At 39.0% G+C, this 21,538-nt stretch overlaps 1 protein-coding gene across 6 annotated transcripts in view; it reads left to right on the top strand.

Annotated features, from left to right (window-relative positions):
* Window positions 1-7,088, top strand: part of PRCP (prolylcarboxypeptidase) — a 78,564-nt gene extending 71,476 nt beyond the window's left edge. For all 6 annotated transcript variants that reach the window (XM_058446532.1, XM_058446531.1, XM_058446529.1 and 3 more), the window contains exon 9: window positions 6,335-7,088. In XM_058446532.1, coding sequence (XP_058302515.1) covers window positions 6,335-6,551 — 217 coding nt within the window. In that variant the 3' untranslated portion in view covers window positions 6,552-7,088. The remainder of the gene's footprint in view (window positions 1-6,334) is intronic.
* Window positions 7,089-21,538: the final 14,450 nt, after the last annotated feature.

The raw sequence follows: 21,538 nt of genomic DNA, 5'->3' as shown, positions 1-21,538 counted from the left end.
TATTAGTTAGGAATAATAATGAGTAAATAACAGGGTTATTTCAAGGAACAAATTATTGTGGAAGTAAGCAACAGAGATTTTGTCTATTTTGTTCACTGTGCAGTCCTGTGCCCAATCAGTGCTTGATAAATAATAGGCACTCAGTATAACATTTGTTTACCTGTTAATAGTCTCATTACAGCAAATCTTTTTTTATTCCACAATTGTTTTTTGGGGGGAGATTTATTTTCTTTCCCAACTTGTAGACATTATTTTACCAACAGTCATTCTCAGTTATTTTAGTATAAATCCAAAAGGGAGTCCCTGAGGAGCTGGTTAGTTTAACATCATTTCTCAGGCAAATTAATTGTTGCCAGTGACTAAATGAAGCTCCCTGTTGGGGGAATTTTACCCAGGCATCTAGATCCTCTCATGAAAGCCAGTATTTTTTTTTTTTTTTTTGTAGATTTTCCAACGACTAGTTTAGCTTTCACATGTCTAGGACCAAGAGATTCAAGTCCATGTGCATCTTAGGTCTCTCAGCAACTCCAAACACTGTTGCTAAGCCACTAGGCTATTTCAGATGACCTTTTAAATCAAATGCAGTTTGCTTCTTATGTGGCTGTTGGGATAGCTTCTTTGTTTTGCAAATAATGGAGAGTTTCCTATCTGAGTTGGGCTTGTCAATTTTGAATAATGATAAAGGCGATTTGTTAATTTAAGAGAATCCAATTCCTTAAAAAGTTTACCTGGTAGTTGGAAACTAAGGCTTCTATTTTACATGAGTGTTCCTTTTTGTTTTTAATAAAATGAAAAAAGTACACTTCTGGAGTGTAGTTTTTTTTTTTTTTTTTTGAAATGGAGTCTTGCTCTGTCACCCAGGCTGGATTGCAGTGGCATGATCTGGGCTCACTGCAACCTCTACCTCCCGGGTTCAAGCCATTCTCCTGCCTCAGCCTCCCAAGTAGCTGGGACTACATCCATGCCCCACCACGCCCGGCTAATTGTTATATTTTTAGTAGAGGCAGGGTTTCACCATATTGGGCAGGCTGGTCTTGAACTCCTTACCTCAAGTGATCCATCCATCTCGGCCTCCCAAAGTGCTGGGATTACAGGTGTGAGCTACCGTGCCTGGCCAGGACAGGCCATTTTAGATTGTATTACAAACACACATATACTTAATGTACCTAAATGTTTTTTTCTCATATGATTTGTACATTTACATTTTCATGATTCATTTACCTCTTGGTGGCAGTAATACTTATTATGCTTATAGAGTATAGTAATAACTATAATGACATCACACATTTGTGTAGTATTTATAGTTTATTTATTTTCACATATATTATTTGACTTGGGCCTCACAGTAGTTCTCTGAGAGAAGGGTATTATCTTTCTTAAAAAACATTTTTTTTCTATAATCCACGTGAGAATTGAGGTTCACAGGGGTCAGTAACTTACCCAAAGTCATGCAGCTAGTAAAAATGTACAACGTAGATCTACTGAATTAATTCATTGTTCTTTCCACTATTAACACACAGCTGAAGGTCAGTCTCTTTATATTTGTGTTAATCATTTATATCAACTTTTCTTTCCCACGTAAAAAGTACCAAAGTGATTTACAACATGTTTATGAACTTGCATAAATGTATTTATAGATGTCTATGATGGGCATCCAGTATGAGGCCACAGACAACTAGACACTTTTTAAGTTCATTCAGTAAATTTTTTGGTCCTTCTTTTGTAAGCCAGGTCTGCTTCTAGGAACTTGGAGATGTAGAAATAAACAATATGGACAAAAATCTCTGCTCTCATGGAGTTCTAGTTTGAGAGATAGGAAATGGAACAAGATAGAACTTATAAATATGTTAGAAGGATATAAGTGACAAGGAGAAAAAAAGTAAACTGGGGAAGGGGACTATAAAATGTCACAGGGAGGGAAAACAGTTGAAATTTTTTATTAGAGTGACCAGGGAAGACTTCATCAAGGGGTGACTTTTAAAAAATGATATAGAGGAAGTAAAGGAGCTAGCCATGAGGTTGATGGGGTAAGAGGATTAACCAAAGGCAAAGGCCTTGAAAGAGAAGTGTCCCCAGCATGTTCTTCTTCACGTGGGGTAAGGTCAGTGTGGCTGGAGTGGAGTTAGTAAGTGAGAGAGTAATAGGAGGTGAAATCAGGGAGGGAGCAGAGAGCCCGAATCATGTAGAAACTTGTTGGTTCTAGTAAGGACTTAGGTTTTTACTGTGAATGAGATGGGAAAACTTGGAGCATTTTGAGAAAAGGAATGACATTATCTGGTTCAGGTTTTAACAGGATGAAATTGCCTGCTCTATTGATATTAAATTGCAGGGAGACAAGAGTAGAGGCAGGAAGATCAGTTAAAAGGCTATTGCAGTAACTCAGGCTAGAGATAATGGTGACTTGGATCAGGGTTGTGCAGTGGAGATAATGCAAAATGGTCAGATTATGGATATATTTGAAGATACAGATGACAGGATTTGTTGACAGATTGTGTGTTAAACAATGAGAAAATTAAAGAGTGAAACCAAAAAGATTAAAGAGTGACATCAAGCTTTTTGGCCTGAACAATGAAAAGGATAGACTTCCCATTGACAGATTGGAGAAGATGGCAGGAGGAGCTGGTTGACATTTGGGGAGCATCAGGAACTGCCAAATGTCTAATTTGACTTCCATGTAAAAATGTCAAGTACACCATTGAACTTTAGTTCTGAAGTTTAGGGGAACAATCCTGGCTAGATACATTATTTGGTAGTCATCTGTATATAGGTTGTACTTATAGCTGAGAAGTTTTTTGATGATTTTGCAAATTATGGGAATAATTTTCATGTATTTGATAATGTAGGCTTGAAGATTTTTTATTTCAGACTTTGTAAACAATACCAGCAAAACGGAATTGGCATTAAACAAATATCAGGACACACATAAAATGTTCTATAAGTGATTTCAAGTGGTGGGTATAGATATGCCAAGAGGAAAGTGGTCTAATACGTGCCATGGGTGGAATACTCAGATCCAGGTATTTCAGTGACAGTTTTTTTCCTAAGGAATCTGTTTCCATGAGATTAGGTAGATGAGAGGCAGACCTGGGACTGGAACCAAAGTGTGTCTGATCCCAAAGCTCATGCTTTACTTACTTTGCATCACACAAGAGAGTGTAAGCTGTCGACTTCCAACAGCAGTCATGGTTCCCCTGAAATGCAACATAGTGTAAAATTAAGCATTGGACTAGGGTTTTTAGAACTGTGTTTGAATCTCCGATTTGCCAAGTCAAATGATTTTGGCAAGCCTTTTAACCTCTTTGGGCATTATTTTTCTCTTTTATAAAAGAATTGTAATTAAACCTACTTCATAGGGTTGTTACAATGAACAAATGTGAAAGGCTTTGTAAACACAAATGCAATCTATGCATAGTATGTTATACTAGGGAAAAATTTGATTTAAATATCATCAAGAATGCTTTGGAATAAATTTAACAAAAGAAGTGCAAGATATATACATTGGAAACAAAGAAATTAAAAATTGCTTCCTTTAAATGGAAAGACATCTCATGTTTATGTATTAGAAGAATTAATACTATTAAGATGACTATACTCCTCAAGTTGATCCATAGATTCAATGTGATCTCTGTCAAATTTCCAGCTGGACTTTTTTTTTATAAAAATAGAAATTGACAAGCTGATCCTGAAATTCATGTAGGAATATATGGGACCCAGAATAGCCAAAACAATCTTGAAAAGGAAGAACGAACTTGAAGAACTCACACTTCCTGATTTCAAACTTATTACAAAGCTACAGTCAATACAGTGTGATACTGGCATAAGGATAGACATATAGAAAAGTGGAAGAGAATCGAGTGTCCAGAAGTCAAACCTTATATGTATGGCACATTGATTTTCAACAAAAGTAGCAAGACAATTCATTGAGAAAAGAATAGTTTTTTCAACAAATGATGCTGGGAAAACTGGAGATCCGCATGCAGAAGAATGAGGTTGGCTCCCTATTTCATACTATAACAAAAAAATCAACTCAAAATAGATCAAAGGCTTAAATGTAAGAGCTAAAATGATAAATCTCATAGAGGAAAACATAGGAATAAATCTTCATGAACGTGGGTTAGACACCAGTTTCTTGGATACCATACCAAAAACACAAACAATGAGAAAAAATAGATAAATCGACTTCATGAAAATGAAAAACTTGTGCTGCAAATGATACTATCAAGAAAGTTAGAAGATAGTCTACAGAATGGGAGAAAATATTTGTAAGTCATATATTTGATAAGGGACTTGTATCCAGAATAGATAAGCCTTTGTAAACAATACCAGCAAAACGGAGTTTGCATTAAACAAATACCAGGACACACATAAAAATGTTCTATAAGTAATTTCAAGTGGTATGTGGGTAAAGATATGCCAAGAGTGCCATACAAGGGGAAAGTGATCTAATGCTTGCAATAGGCTGAGTACTTAGATCCAGGTATTTCAGTGACAGTTTTTTCCCTAAGGAATCTGTTTCAATGAGATTAGATAGACGACAGACAGACCTGAGATTGGAACCAAAGTGTGTCTGATCCCAAAGCTCATGCTTTTCTTACTCTGCAACACTCAGGAGAGTGTGAGCTCTCACTCAAAAATAAAAAGATATAAAACCTTAGTTAAAAAATGAACAAAGATATGACTAGGCATTTTCCCAAAGAAGATATAAAAATGGCCAATCAGCACATAAGATGTTTAAATACCATCAGTCTCTTGGGAAATGCAAATTAAAACCACAGTGAAATACCATTTAATACTTACTAGCCTAGGATGTCTAAAATAGACAGATAATAATAAGTGTTGAAGATGTAGAGAAAGTGGAACCCTCAAATGTTGCTACTGGGAATATAAAATGGTGCAGTCCCTTTGGAAAGTAGTTTGGTAGCTAATCAATAGGTTGTTACCATATTTCCTAGAAATTCCTAAGTATATGCCTAAGAGAAGTGAAATCATACATCCACACAAAAACTTGTATGTGAATGTTCAAAGGAGCAATACTCATTAGCCAAAAAGTGGAAACAATACAAATGTGCATCAATTGATGAAGAAATAAATAAAATATGATGTATCCATAAATGAAATATTATTTGGCAATAAAAAGGAACATGTACTGATTCATGCCACAACATGGGTGAAACTTGAAAACATTATGCCGGGTGAAAGAGACCAGTTACAAAAGGCTGCCTATATTTAATTCCATTTGTATGAAATGTCCAGAATAGGCAAATCTATAGATTCAGAAAATAGATTCATGGTTTCCTGAGGCTGAGAGCAAGGCAGGAAGATGGGGAGTGACTGCTAATGAGTATGGGTTTCTATCTGGGGTGATGGAAATGTTCTAAAATGGATTGTGGTGCTGGTTGCACAACTCCAAGTATACTAAAAACCATTGAATTATGTATTTAAAATGGACAAATTCTGTGGTAGATGAATTATATCTCAACAAAACTGTTCAGAAATATTATTAGGGATGCTGTCTGTGGTTGTATTGGATTTTTTACTCAGTGAAACTAGATACTCAGTTTCAGTGACTGATTCTCTTTACATTATTCTGAATTGTGTTGTGTGAACCAGCTGAGACTAATAACCTAGTAGCATTTCCTTAACTTTAAAGCTAATGTAAAATGAAGATTTTTGTGTAATGCCCAAATTTTCGGATTCCAGATCCTGGTGACATTTTTTTAGATCTACCATCCTGTTTCCCAAAGTACTGTACTGTATTGGATAAAAAATGCAGCCTCCTCCTTTCCTCCCTCCCTCCCTTCCTTCCTTCTTTCCTCCCTTTCTTCTTTCCTCTCTTTCTCCCTTCTTCCCTCCCTCGAGAAGACGGGGTTTCACCATGTTGCCCAGGTTTGTTTTGAACTCCTGGGCTCAAGTGATTCCCCATCTTGGCCTCCCAAAGAGCAAAGATTACAGGCATGAGCCACTGCGCCCGGCCTGTTATCTCCATTTTACAGATGAGGAAACTGAGTCAGGTAACTTGCATTATATAACTTTTGAATAATAAAATCAGGATTGAAATTCAGGTTTCTAAATTTCATATCCCAGTACAGACTTATGGGAACACCTCCTTCAATCATCTCTGGTTCTTTTTTTTTTTGCACCTGGTTGCAGGAATATTGCAAAACTCCAGTATGAAGCATCTTTTCATGTGATAAATTAGATCCTCAGATCAAATCCCCCAGGTTACAAGTTTATAATTTTAAGTGTTAAACATATAATAGGTTTCTTCTAGCTTATCTGAGTGTCAATATGAAAAACTAACAACTTTGTTTTTTCTTCTTTTTTTCACTTGCAGCAATGGTGAACTAGACCCCTGGTCAGGAGGTGGAGTAACTAAGGATATCACAGACACTCTGGTTGCAGTCACCATCTCAGAGGGGGCCCACCACTTAGATCTCCGCACCAAGAATGCCTTAGATCCTACGTCTGTGCTGTTAGCCCGCTCCTTGGAAGTTAGACATATGAAGAATTGGATCAGAGATTTCTATGACAGAGCGGGAAAGCAGCACTGAGAAACTTTTGATTGTTTTCAGTTTCTTCTTTTATGTTCACACCACCACATTCCCATTCACTTTGATTTTCCACATGTAATTACCTCTTTTGTTTATCATTAGATTTGATGGGGCCAAGGTTGAGATAGAATAGAGGGTGATGACGGTAAGAACAACTGCCCCATGAATGTGATTTCCTGGGTTCTCACTGTCTTTGCACCATGTCTAGGAAGAATCTTCTTGATAGCTCTCCCACACCATCAGTGGCGCTCATAACTGGAGCAGAGTTCCTGATTGCTTTTCATAAGAGGGAGAGTTACTTTCTTTGTATTTCTGCAAGCAGAGATTCTCTTTGGATTTGAGGTTGAAGTGTCTTTGGCCCATTTGTAAGTCCCCATCCCTACCCTACACAAAGTAAAAGCAGAAGATAGATAAAAAATGATGTAATTGCAGCTGGTAGGATGTCTGGTGCCAATCCAGGAAGTGAGAGCCATTTCTTTTGTACTGGATTTAATGACTTTGAATTGTGCTGTAAATAAAGACTACAGCTGGACCTTATACCTGTGTGTTGCTTCTGAAGCTCACTCCGACTCCAGTTGTTGGAAATGCTGTGTGCACTGGGCGTAGCTGTTTTTGGAAAGTCCTTTAATTTTTTCTCTTCCACTTGGCAGCTTTTCTTAGTTCTGGGATGTTGGCCACTGTGGTACTGCCAGTAAGAAATCTGGCCTTTTTCTGCTCCATTTCTCTTTGTTTCTAAGGTCAGTTTTGTGGTAATTTGGTTGAATTCTGCCAGTTTAGGAAAATGACTCTGTTTTGTCTTTTTAAATCTGAGCAAGCTTTATGCCGTAGTCACTAATTATATTTCAGTAAGAAGCCTTTAAAAATTGATGAATCAGCTATTCCAAAAGTAGAATATAGTAATATTCAGCTTTTAAATTTTTAAAATTTTATTTTCTGATAGTTGTTACTGCTGTCATTAAAACTAGAAGTGTTAGACACTAACAGGCAGGTGCACAAGAACTTTTCTGTATGACTTCCAAAAGACAAGCTGACTAATTCATGCAGGCAGCATATTTGACATTAATAAATGGCCAAGCCATTCCTATTTCCAAGGGGTTGGCTTCTTTCAAGCAGTTCTTACACTGAGACCTTTCTTCAGAAGAGCTTTGCTAGGATAACAAATAGGGTTGGATCAAAACCTTTCAGGGACACAGAGAGACAGAGAGAGAGAGACTAACAGTTTCTACTCTGTTGAAAGATTTCTTCTTCCTTGTTTCTTTTCATTTTCTCTCAATAATTTTTTTTTTTCTTCACCCTGCCTTGGGAACATTTTCTGCTTTTAAAAAACTGTACCTTGAGCTTGATCATTTTTAAGGCACCTATTTTTTTTTAAGTGCAGATATAGAGTTCATTCTTGGGATGGAAAGCTGAAATATTTCCTTTACTTTCCCTGGCATCTGGGAGATACAGGAAAATCTTTGTCTTATTTTGGGAGCCTTCAGTTCTCATTGTAATGAGTTTTCTATCAAAGCATTTGGTTACTATTTTTGTTTCAGCATCAGAGAACAATCTATTTGAGTGGGAATTTAAGGGCCAAACAATACTAGTTTTTATTCTTTGTGAACTAAGAAATTATATAATGCAGGGTTTATGGGCTTAATAGAGGATATTCTTACAATTTATTTTACGATTTTAGGGTTTTTCCCTTGTGTAGAATCTTTAAAATACTTTGCCATTTTATTTGATATTGATTATTGGATGAGTTACATTATTCTGAAGAAACAAACTGCAAAAAATAGAATTTTTTGGCAAGCATAATTGTATCCTATTACTGTACGCATTTTAGGGATATAGGTAGCAGCCTTAATTGAAGTGAGTATAATTATAATATGCTAAAGTTTAATTTTAACATGAAAAAGAATTGGAGTGTCAGATAAGCCTTATTATTTAAAGCATCCCTCTAATAAAACTGCACTTTTTACCAACAGGGAAAGAGAGACATGGAGACTTGAGTGCTTTCTATTTTTATTTTTTTCAGCTCCCAAGAGCTTAGAAAGAATTGGGTGCTTTTTATTTTCTGTTTTTGTTACTGTAACTGCCTGGAGTCAATGGGTAGAACTAAAGAAACTTAGGAGAACCTTCATAAGGAATCTGTAGCGCCAAGAGGTTATCCAGAGGAGCCAGTGTCTAAGCCAGCATAGTAGAGGGTGAAGGCCCCTGAGATATCCAGTTCAACTGCATCATTTTGTAAGGGACAGAATTGTAGCCTAGAGAGAAGGAACTTATCTAAGGCCTCACAGCTCCTTTTTGGCAAAACTGGGGCAGAACTGGGGCTCCTTTTTGGCAGATTTTGTTTGCTTCATTTTACTGCTACAGTTTTATTTTTGTTTGAATTCAAGCAACAAAAGCCCACAAAACCAGCTTAAGGAAAAGAAATTTTTTGAAACTGCAAGATCAGCTCCAGGACCTGGGTTACCAGGAATCATGGGGAACTAGAACTAGGGTCTGGAAAGTCATTAAAAATCAGTACTGCTGTGTTCTGTTTCACTTTCAGCAGAGGTGACCCATTGTCAGACTGTGGTTTGGATTTGTTCGTCAGATGTCTACAGTTTGGTAGGCAGTCTAAAGCGTGCATCAGAATTACCCAAAAGGGCTTGTAAAAATGCTGATTGCTGAGCCCCATCCCAGAGTTTCTAACATGTCTTGGGGTGGATCTTGGGAAGCTGTATTTCTAACAAGTTTCCAGGTGATGCTGGAGCATCACGCTTTGAGAGCCCCCAGTTGAAAGAATCCGGAATTTGAATTCAGTTCATCTTACTTCTGTCATCCTGCCTGACTCATTTGAGTGTGGGAGCCCTGCCTAATGCATCTCTTCCCATGACTGCTTTATTCTCCCTTTACAGACCAACTTACTTTTCTCTACTCGCACAAGGCCCATAATGACTTCTTAGAATGGTGTCCTCGACCCTCTGAGGGAGCAATACCTCATTCATGCACAACTCTCAGGTGGTTAGGGAAGAACAGGGCCATGAAAACATGGTTACAAAGGTGTACTTCTTAGGACTGGGGAAGCAGTTCAGGCAACTCAATCACATGACATCTATCACAGTGTTTCTTGGAGCACAGGTATCCAACAAAATGCCAATAACTTGTGTAGTAGAAAGACTTATACCTATAGTTGGGCAATTGTGGAAAATAATGGGGCAAATGAAGTTAAATAGCTGCTTTGTTTATCTGTAAATAGTATGTGACTCTCCGAAATGGTGACTGAGAATACAACTTTTTTTTTTTTTGGAGACGGAGTCTCGCTCTGTCGCCCAGGCTGGAGTGCAGTGGCGCGACCTCGGCTCACTGCAAGCTCCGCCTCCCGGGTTCACGCCATTCTCCTGCCTCAGCCCCCGGAGTAGCTGGGACTACAGGCGCCCACCACCACACCCGGCTAATTTTTTTTTTTTTTTTTTTTTTTTTAGTAGAGACGGGGTTTCACCGCACCGTATTAGCAAGGATGATCTCGGTTTCCTGACCTCATGATCCTCCCACCTCAGCCTCCCAAAGTGTTGGGATTACAGGCGTAAGCCACCACGCCTGGCCAACTTTTTCTATTTTTTTTTTTATTATTATTGTACTTTAAGTTTTAGGGTACATGTGCACAATGTGCAGGTTTGTTACATATGTATCCATGTGCCATGATGGTGTGCTGCACCCATTAACTCGTCATTTAGCATTAGGTATATCTCCTAATGCTATCCCTCCCCCCTCCCCCCCACCCCACAACAGTCCCTGGAGTGTGATGTTCCCCTTCCTGTGTCCATGTGTTCTCATTGTTCAATTCCCACCTGTGAGTGGGAACATGCGGTGTTTGGTTTTTTGTCCTTGTGATAGTTTACTGAGAATGATCATTTCCAGTTTCATCCACGTCCCTATCAAAGGACATGAACTCATCATTTTTTATGGCTGCATAGTATTCCATGGTGTATATGTGCCACATTTTCTTAATCAAGTCTATTGTTGTTGGACATTTGGGTTGGTTCCAAGTCTTTGCTATTGTGAATAGTGCCGCAATAAACATACGTGTGCATGTATCTTTATAGCAGCATGATTTATAGTCCTTTGGGTATATACCCAGTAATGGGATGGCTGGGTCAAATGGTATTTCTAGTTCTAGATCCCTGAGGAATCGCCACACTGACTTCCACAATGGTTGAAGTAGTTTACAGTCCCACCAACAGTGTAAAAGTGTTCCTATTTCTCCACATCCTCTCCAGCACCTGTTGTTTCCTGACTTTTTAATGATGGCCATTCTAACTGGTGTGAGATGGTACTCATTGTGGTTTTGATTTGCATTTCTCTGATGGCCAGTGATGATGAGCATTTTTTCATGTGTCTTTTGGCTGCATAAATGTCTTCTTTTGAGAAGTGTCTGTTCATGTCCTTCACCCACTTTTTGATGGGGTTGTTTTTTTCTTGTAAATTTCTTTGAGTTCATTGTAGATTCTGGATATTAGCCCTTTGTCAGATAAGTAGGTTGCGAAAATTTTCTCCCATTCTGTAGGTTGCCTGTTCACTCTGATGGTAGTTTCTTTTGCTGTGCAGAAGCTCTTTAGTTTAGTTAGATCCCATTTGTCAATTTTGGCTTTTGTTGCCGTTGCTTTTGGTGTTTTAGACATGAAGTCCTTGCCCGTGCCTATGTCCTGAATGGTAATGCCTAGGTTTTCTTCTAGGGTTTTTATGGTTTTAGGTGTAACATGTAAGTCTTTAATCCATCTTGAATTAATTTTTGTATAAGGTGTAAGGAAGGGATCCAGTTTCAGCTTTCTACATATGGCTAGCCAGTTTTCCCAGCACCATTTATTAAATAGGGAATCCTTTCTCCATTGCTTGTTTTTGTCAGGTTTGTCAAAGATCAGATAGTTGTAGATATGCGGCATTATTTCTGAGGGCTCTGTTTTGTTCCATTGATCTATATCTCCATTTTGGTACCAGTACCATGCTGTTTTGGTTACTGTAGCCTTGTAGTATAGTTTGAAGTCAGGTAGCATGATGCCTCCAGCTTTGTTCTTTTGGCTTAGGATTGACTTGGCGATATGGGCTCTTTTTTGGTTCCATATGAACTTTAAAGTAGTTTTTTCCAATTCTGTGAAGAAAGTCATTGGTAGCTTGATGGGGATGGCATTGAATCTATGAATCACCTTGGGCAGTATGGCCATTTTTACGATATTGATTCTTCCAACCCATGAGCATGGAATGTTCTTCCATTTGTTTGTATCCTCTTTTATTTCATTGAGCAGTGGTTTGTGGTTCTCCTTGAAGAGGTCCTTCACGTCCCTTGTAAGTTGGATTCCTAGGTATTTTATTCTCTTTGAAGCAATTGTAAATGGGAGTTCACTCAGGATTTGGCTCTCTGTTTGTCTGTTATTGGTGTATAAGAATGCTTGTGATTTTTGCACATTGATTTTGTATCCTGAGACTTTGCTGAAGTTGCTTATCAGCTTAAGGAGATTTTGGGCTGAGACGATGGGGTTTTCTAGATATACAATCATGTCATCTGCAAACAGGGACAATTTGACTTCCTCTTTTCCTAATTGAATACCCTTTATTTCCTTCTCCTGCCTGATTGCCCTGGCCAGAACTTCCAACACTATGTTGAATAGGAGTGGTGAGAGAGGGCATACCTGTCTTGTGCCAGTTTTCAAAGGGAATGCTTCCAGTTTTTGCCCATTCAGTATGATATTGGCTGTGGGTTTGTCATAGATAGCTCTTATTATTTTGAGATATGTCCCATCAATACCTAATTTATTGAGAGTTTTTAGCATGAAGATTGTTGAATTTTGTCAAAGGCCTTTTCTGCATCTATTGAGATAATCATGTGGTTTTTGTCTTTGGTTCTGTTTATATGCTGGATGACATTTATTGATTTGCATATGTTGAACCAGCCTTGCATCCCAGGGATGAAGCCCACTTGATCATGGTGGATAAGCTTTTTGATGTGCTGCTGGATTTGGTTTGCCAGTATTTTACTGAAGATTTTTGCATCAATGTTCATCAAGGATATTGGTCTAAAATTCTCTTTTTTGGTTGTGTCTCTGCCTGGCTTTGGTATCAGGATGATGCTGGCCTCATAAAATGAGTTAGGGCGGATTCCCTCTTTTTCTATTGATTGGAATAGTTTCAGAAGGAATGGTACCAGTTCCTCCTTGTACCTCTGGTAGAATTCGGCTGTGAATCCATCTGGTCCTGCACTCTTTTTGGTTGGTAAGCTGTTGATTATTGCCACAATTTCAGAGCCTGTTATTGGTCTATTCAGAGATTCAACTTCTTCCTGGTTTAGTCTTGGGAGGGTGTATGTGTCGAGGAATTTATCAATTTCTTCTAGATTTTCTAGTTTATTTGCGTAGCGGTGTTTGCAGTATTCTCTGATGGTAGTTTGTATTTCTGTGGGATCGGTGGTGATATCCCCTTTATCATTTTTGATTGCATCTATTTGATTCTTCTCTCTTTTCTTCTTTATTAGTCTTGCTAGCGGTCCATCAATTTTGTTGATCTTTTCAAAAAACCAGCTCCTGGATTCATTAATTTTTTGAAGGGTTTTTTGTGTCTCTATTTCCTTCAGTTCTGCTCTGATTTTAGTTATTTCTAGCCTTCTGCTAGCTTTTGAATGTGTTTGCTCTTGCTTTTCTAGTTCTTTTAATTGTGATGTTAGGGTGTCAATTTTGGTTGTTTCCTGCTTTCTCTTGTGGGCATTTAGTGCTATAAATTTCCCTGTATACACTGCTTTGAATGTGTCCCAGAGATTCTGGTATGTTGTGTCTTTGTTCTCATTGGTTTCAAAGAACATCTTTATTTCCGCCTTCATTTCGTTATGTACCCAGTAGTAATTCAGGAGCAGGTTGTTCAGTTTCCATGTAGTTGAGCGGTTTTGAGTGAGTTTCTTAATCCTGAGTTCTAGTTTGATTGCACTGTGGTCTGAGAGACAGTTTATTATAATTTCTGTTCTTTTACATTTGCTGAGGAGAGCTTTACTTCCAACTATGTGGTCAATTTTGGAATAGGTGTGGTGTGGTGCTGAAAAAAATGTATATTCTGTTGATTTGGGGTGGAGAGTTCTGTAGATGTCTATTAGGTCCGCTTGGTGCAGAGCTGAGTTCACTTCCTGGGTATCCTTGTTAACGTTCTGTCTCGTTGATCTGTCTAATGTTGACAGTGGGAACTTTTTCTATTCTTAACAGAGCATCTCCCAGGCATAAGGCATTGGTCTAAAACCTGAAAAATGCAATGGCGAAAAAGCAAACACAGCACCTAATTTAATAAGGTTTATGTTCTGCTGGGAGAAAGACACGAAATGTCAAGTTATACAATGAATTGGTACAATAATAAATGTTACAAAGAGTTGAGACTATTAGGACATTAATTGCAATCTAATAGGAAAATAGAGATTAATTGCTAAATGTTCTAATCTAATGGCCCCAACTCTTCATAACACTAAATGTTAAATGTTTAGCATTTAGACAATGTGAGGTAGTCTGGGGGAATAGCAGTGCCTTTTTGAGATGTTACATTTTAACTGTGATCTAAACGATGAATGGGAGCTATACTAGGAAGAGGAGTGGAGAAAATGACACATGCAAAAGCCCTGATTGTAGCATATTCAAGGAACTGAAAGAAGGCCCCTGCAATGGGAAGGCAAACAACCACAGAGAATGTGACGTAAGATGAATATGAAGACATGGGCAGGGGAATGCTCGCTCAAGTAGAATTATATGGATGAAAAACCTTTGATGGGCTTTAATATGGGCAGTGACACAAACAGAATTTCATTTAAAAGGACTACATACTCTATAAAGTAGAGTATGCGTTGTAGGGGACAAGCAAGTGACGTAGAAGACCCCAGTCACAGTTGTCAAGTTAAGAGAAGAAGGTAGGTTTGAGTAGAGTGGTAGAGATGGAGATGAGGAGAAGTGGAAAAACGAGAAAGATTTAGTAGGGAAAGTCAGTGGAATTTGACTCAGTCTGTGCTGGAGAGTCATGGTGAGTAGATGGCAATCAAAGCATGGGCTTAAGGAGCTAGTGGTTGAGAAACATACTTCAGGAGCTCATAGTGTACTGTCCTTACCCTGATACTTTTTAAAGAAATACCCAAACATCCTAATTCCTCTACATAGGACTCCACTGATCCAAGACACCACTTGAGCCCCACTACAGCCTTTCCTTAAATTACCTCTCTGGACTCATTTCCAATTTTTACTGCCACCCTTCACTTTCCTAATAACCCTGCATTTCAGCTATACCAGACTTCTCATCATTCTGCAATACTGCTCTTCTGTCTAAAATTCCTTTCTCAGCATCAACCTCCAATATTTTTTTTTACTGGTAAACCTCCAATATTTTTTTTACTGCTGTGCATCATTTAAAGCCCAGAACAATTAGAATTCCTTCCCTCTGAAGTCTTTCCCAGCTTTCCTAAAGGAAGTAATTCCTTGTCTGTGCTCTCACAGAACCAGGCTTACACTTAGTGTGTCAGCTAGAATGTAAACTCCACCAAGGTAGGGATTGTCTGTCTTCTTTTCTAGCACTGTAAACAGTACCTGACCACCTCTAATTTGGTATACATATCCTAAGTTATAATATTTTGCTTAGTGTTCTCACCCTGTTTCTAGGAAAACCAAGCTCTCTGAAGACAAGGACTATGTCTTATTCCTTCTAATGATCAGCGTCTAGCACAGGTCCTGGCAGGCAGGACTCAGTAGGCCCTCCATACATTTATATTTAATGAATACATTTTAGGGCAGAAAGATCAAGATTTCTATTGATCTCTTTCTATAGCCATGTACCTTTCAGAGCTCTGATGTGCCCATGTAACCTCATGCCCTTGGCTTCCGTGGATTTTGGAAAGGGGATCTCCAGTACTCAGTACCTCTGAAACTTGGACTTTCTGATTTACCCTCACTTGAACTGCATGTGCCTGGCTCGCTCTTCCACTCTATCAGGCTGGAACTCTCTGTCAAGGTAGTTGAATGTAATTTTGCCTTGATGTTAGGTGGGAACAGAACATTGAACACAGCCATTCAAGGAGTCAAAGAATGGGTTGGAGCTGGACGTGGTAGCTTATACCTATAACCCCAGCACTTTGGAAGGCCGAGGCAGGAGGATCACTTGAGCCCCGGAGTTCCAAACCAGCCTGGGCAATATCATGTATTGCCTTGCAAAAAAATTCTTTAAAAAAATTAGTTGAGCATGGTGGTGGATGCCAGTAGTCCCAGCTACCCAAGAGGCTGAAGTGGGAGGATCACTTGAGCCTGGGAGGTCAAGGCTGCTGTGGGCCATGATCATGCCGCTGCACTCCAGCCTAGGCAACAGAGAGAGACCCTGTCTTAAAAAATAAATAAATAAAAGGGATGGGGTGGGGTGGGGGGGTTGGTGCCAATAAACTTTGCTACCTTTAATAATGGGAATGGAAAGATAGAATCTTCCAACAGCAGACCTGGAAAGCAATCTTGGGATCATTTAGCTCTATGTGTTTGTTTAATGTGGCTAACATCTTTAACAAAAAACTCAAATGTGAAAGTTGCTTGCCTAAGGTTGAGGTATTGCTTCTCACAAGAGGGCATTAGCTGCGGGGTTCTGCCTGCAGACCCCGGCCTAAATGATGGATGAATAAAACGTACACTGACACACAGATATTCTGTTTTGCCAGTCCTGCTGAGTGCCCGACCGCCTGCACACCAAGAGAGGTTTGTTACTGCGGCCGGCCCTGAGCAGCTCTCACTTCAGGCATTTATTTAGTATACAATTAACAGAAGCTTTGAGTCCACACACTTGTGGATAATTAACATGGTTAAGAGAGTAGTTCTATGAATGATTAAAGCTCAGGTACTGTGGTTTAAAATAAATACCATTAGGGGGCAATATTCCTGGTAGACCCTCCCCACCCCCCCCCTCCCCCGGAGAGGGCCATCTGGTTCAAAGGTTAGTTAATGGAGGTAGGGTAAACAGACTTAAACGGGGAAGCCTCTATTGTCCCTAGTAATTACTCTATGACCTAATGCTCTAAGGTAAGAACTGGCTGCCTTCAGCCTGTTCAACTATTAGAAGCTATGTGACCTTTAGGCCTTCCAAAAAGGTTGGTGACTATTCCCTATAACTTTCCCTAGTATTTCTCTTTAATATTTCTGCCACCATCCCGAGTGAATCCCAACACAAAGTCCTACGGCTCAACATGTTTCTTAGTTATTCATTTATTTTTGTCACACCTTGTTCTGGAAGGATTTTAGGTGATCTAAAGATATACATTGAGGCTGGGCGCCGTGGCTCATGCCTGTAATCCCATCACTTTGGGAAGCTGAGGTGGGAGGATCATGAGGTCAGGAGATCGAGACCATTCTGGCTAACATGGTGAAGCCCCATCTCTACTAAAAACACAAAAAATTAACCAGGCATGGTGGCATGTGCCTGTAGTCCCAGCTACTCAGGAGGCTGAGGCAGGAGAATTGCTTCAACCTGGGAGGCAGAGGTTGCAGTGAGCTGAGATCGCACCACTGCTTTCCAGCCTGGGTGACAGAGTGAGACTCCATCTCAAAAAAAAAAAAAAAAAAAAAGATATACATTAAACACAGCACAAGTGGACATAAGAGATTTAAAAGGGTTAGAGATGTAAAATGGATCCAGGAATGGAAACCATAAAGCGGGATTTATCGATTGGATTCCACAGAATGCTATTAAGGCCAGATGTTAGCAGGTGTTACATAAAAAAGGGATACCATGAGCAAAAGTATTTGAAATGGACAATGGCTGAAAGAAGTTTAAACAGATTATCTTTATTGCTGAATCTCTCAAACCTTTAATATGCTATAAACATTGTGAATCAATAAAAAACTTTCCAAAACTAAGGTTTCTTTTTCCAAAACTTATTTGATCCACAACCCTTTTTCATGTAACATTCCACGCATTGTGAATTAACAAGAATGTGACATTTCTCAAATTTATTTGATCTGAAACTCTTTTTTAAATGCAACATTTGAGAAACTAGTGCTGTGCTGAACACCTGTTGGGAAGTACTGCCATAGAAGTCTACATATTTTCTGAAGATGAGGGCTAGGAAAATCTGGCTCTAAGCTTTCTAGCAGAAAACAAAAATGAAAGCAGTTAAACAGTTTACTCTGTGCAGCAGATAAAAACAGACCAATTAATCTGGAGAAGCCCATGCAGGAACTTACTGGAAGAACCTCAGAAATGGGAAAAGTATGAGTGAGAGCTCTAATCTCTCTTCATATATTTATAGATTTCATTATATTCATACTTGTACAATCTTTCAGTACAGATGAAAGTCATAACACCAGAGTATAACAATGATTTTACAGTGAACAAAGGAACCATATTACAGGTATACAAATTTTTGCTAATCTGGTTTAATTTAGAAATAGATTATAGTATTTGGAGGAGGATTCTCAGCCAAAATTTTGCTAGATAGATGTTTCTTGGCCAGTTTAAACGTCTTAGTAGATAGTTGAACAGGGGGAAGGAATAATGTGTGGTAACACAAATGAAGTAGATTTGAAAATGAGCTCAGACACCAAATATACTCTCATCCTACTTGGCTTAGAGGTGAACTAGGCTCCTCAGCCATGGGAGGCAGAGTCAAGACAAGCAACCAGGAGCTTCTTCCAATACAGAGAGGTTGACATCTGTTACTAAATTTCCTCTATTCATTTGGGGGAGTGGTGTTAACTTTTTTTGTTGTTGTTTTGTAACTCCTAAAATGTAGAGGTACATAGCCAAAGAAAGGAAGATTAAAAAAAAAACTGTCAATCAATAACTCCAAGACACTAAACTCTAAATGAAGCTGTGTGCTAAGGAGATACAAAAAGTGCCATTACACTGATAATGTATGGTAAGTGTCCTTGAATAAGTTTACAGAAGTGGAAGAAGCCAGATGATTTGATAAATGGCCTCTCATCATCAAAGAACTATCAGATTACTCCTATTTCAGAAGTCTCCTTTACGGTTAACAGAAGACATTTCATATGTTACCATATGATGTCAGTGCATTTGGTCAATCTACCTCCCTTCAAAATGGAAGGTAAAATATAAATCAGTAAAACACCCATCTGCTTTATCTTTAAGGAGCTTACATTCAGATCTACCATCTCTTCCGTCTCCTTTTCTGATGCCACAGAACCCTCACCTGCAGGAGTTTGTGCTTTAGATGTAAAACAGTGGTTCTCAATTTGTAGCAATTTTGCCTCCTAGAGGACAGCTGGCAATGCTGGAGATGGTTTTAGTTGTCACAGCTGGGGTGGGGGCTTGCCAGCGACATCCCTGATACAGACCAGGGATGATGCTGAACATCTTACAATGCACAGGACAGCTCCCCCATAACAAAGAATTAACTGGCCCCAAATGGCAATAGTGTTGATGTTAACTGAGTCTAACCTAAATTTTTCCCATCATAATTTGAGACCCTTTCCTTATGTTTTACCCTGCACACAAAATGAAAAACTGATTGTTAATTCAATAGCCTTAAACTTTATCCTCTAAACAGCACAATAGCACAATGTCTAGTGTAGACATTAATCTGCAAATTTAATAAACTTTATTTTGGGGACTGATTCTTGGGATACTTCCTCTTTTCTAGGCCAAATAACCCCAATTCTTTGGATTGTTTGTTTACTTATCATTCATTCACTCAAACATTTATTCAATGGCAACTTTGTGCAGGTATATGTTAAGGAGTTTAACTGTTTAAGGGTAAAGCTCAGTGTTGTCAAGGAGCTAAAGGCTCATGGGGAAAGACAGTCACAATGTCAGATGATTACACACATTGGGCTAAGAATCTGTGTTGCATTCAGGATGCTGTGGGAGTGTGAATGCAGATATGATGAACTCATCCTAAAGTTCTGAGGAAGGTTTTAAAGGAGAAGCAACATTCAAACTGTGATTTGAGGGATGAGAGTTTGCAGTATGGTTGGAGACTTGAGGGAAAGACAGTAAAAGCACTATTCATTGAGAAAAAGTTGTTAAGCACTCATTATATGCCAGTAGTTAGGAACCACACATTACTGTGAAAAAACAAAACAAAACAAACCCAAAACATGTAGCTTCTATCATGGGGCCTATTTTAAAAAGAAACAAATAAAATCTCCCCTTTAATGCTTGAATCATACTTTATAGACCTCAGAACTCTTCTGCTTACCTTTTCTCATTTTAGTCCCACAAACACCCTGAGTGGGAGGAGAAATACATATTGTCTCAATTTTATAAATGAGGACCATGAGGCAAGATAAATGAAGTGACTCCCTTCTCTCCCCAACCATGACCACAGATCTAGTAAGTGGTAGTTGCCTGATTCCAAGTCCTGCGCTTTTCTGCTCTTTTTCAGTTCCAGTGCAATTTTCTGTGGCAGAGAGGCAAGTACACTCCTTTCTACCCCTCCTTGCCCTTGCTGTCTTCATCTCTTTCTAAACTGTTTTCTGCCAGCCTCAATGCTGAAGTCGTTTTCCAGTCTTCCCAGTTCTGATTGCAGAGGGACTATCCAGGGAAGGAAGGAGTGAGGGTTGCTGTGCAGCCACCGACCATTTGGCAAAATCATTTCTACCTTCATTTCCCAAATTTTTTGAGGAAAAAGGAAAACTGAGATGTGGGACAGAAAATCCCTTTTGTTTGTCTTGGTGTTTGATAATGTATGCAACCTCTCTGGGTGGTTTAAGCGGTTTAGGTACTTTCTATAAAAGGGATCTTTTAATGACAAAACTAATGTGATTATCTGAGTGAGTGTGAGAGGCGTATTCAAGGCTTAAAGAAAATCTGTTAGAATAGCTGAATGTATCTGCTTAATCCTTTCTCTAATGTGGCTGAACAATGCTCTGGGAAGCCATTGGTCTGTTCTTTCTTCTAGTAAATGCCTGCCTCCAGAGGTAGGGACTGTTTGCAGCTTTTGATACCCTTATGCTTCACCTTCTCAGCTGCACAAAAGCACAGGAAAAGCTGAAGGAGTTTGAAGCAGTGACAGAAAGCAATGTCCCCTCTGAATGCTGAGGGCTAAATGTACAGCACATGGCATGCTATCTCCAGGGCATCCTGAGAAGCGAGGACTGTGGTTACCGTTGGGCATGGCATCTCTGAGAAGAGTCCCCTTCCCGGCACCTGCTTTCATTAGGTGCTGGGTGTCAGATCAGTTATCGATGTTTAAAATCTTACACCTGAGTTTTAAGAGTGACCAGACTGATCAACATGGTGAAACTCTGTCTCTACTAAAAAATACCAAATTACCTGGGCATGGTGGTGCCTGCGTATAATCCCAGCTACTTGGGAGGCTGAGGAAGGAGAATTGCTTGAATCTAGGAGATGGAGGTTGCAGTGAGCCGAGATCGTGCCATTGCACTCCAGCCTGGGCAACAAGAGCGAAACTCCATCTCAAAAAAAAGAAAAAAAAAAAGAGTGGTTTAGCTATTCCTCTTTGGGGGTAGGTGGGCATGAGAAACATAAGAGGGGACAAAAGTGATACAGTTTTGAGTTCTGCAACCCCCTGTGTAACTTTGGCCAAAATTAAATTCTTCTGGTCCTCTGCTCTCTCATTTATGAACTAGAGATAATAATACTTGCCATGTTAATTCATGTGAGAATCAAAATGAAAATGGGAACATGAATACAAAAGCGCCCCAGCCAATCTGGAATATTATCACATAACATGTTGCACACTTTTTATTTTTATTTTAAAGTTGTAAATCTTGTTCTTTTGAAGAATACTCTTCTAGATGTATAATTGACTACTTACATGCTGGCCATGATGCACAGTTCTGGAGATACAGATAGGAGTAAGTAAGTCTCTGACTTTTAAGAAGGTCACAATGTTATAGGGAGGCAGACATGTAAGGTGCAGCTAAAAAATGTACATTAGAAATGATTAATTCTAACTTGGGAAAATTAATAATAATAGCTAAACCTCATATTGTGCGTGTTATTTGCTTGGAGGTGAGCCAAATGCTTTGCCTGAGTTACGTCATTCTATCCCAACA

Source organism: Hylobates moloch, unplaced genomic scaffold (assembly GCF_009828535.3).
Source record: "Hylobates moloch isolate HMO894 unplaced genomic scaffold, HMol_V3 SCAFFOLD_11, whole genome shotgun sequence".
NCBI lineage: Eukaryota > Metazoa > Chordata > Mammalia > Primates > Hylobatidae > Hylobates > Hylobates moloch.
Note: the sequence above shows the minus strand (reverse complement) of the source record. Positions and strands in the feature narration are given on the sequence as shown.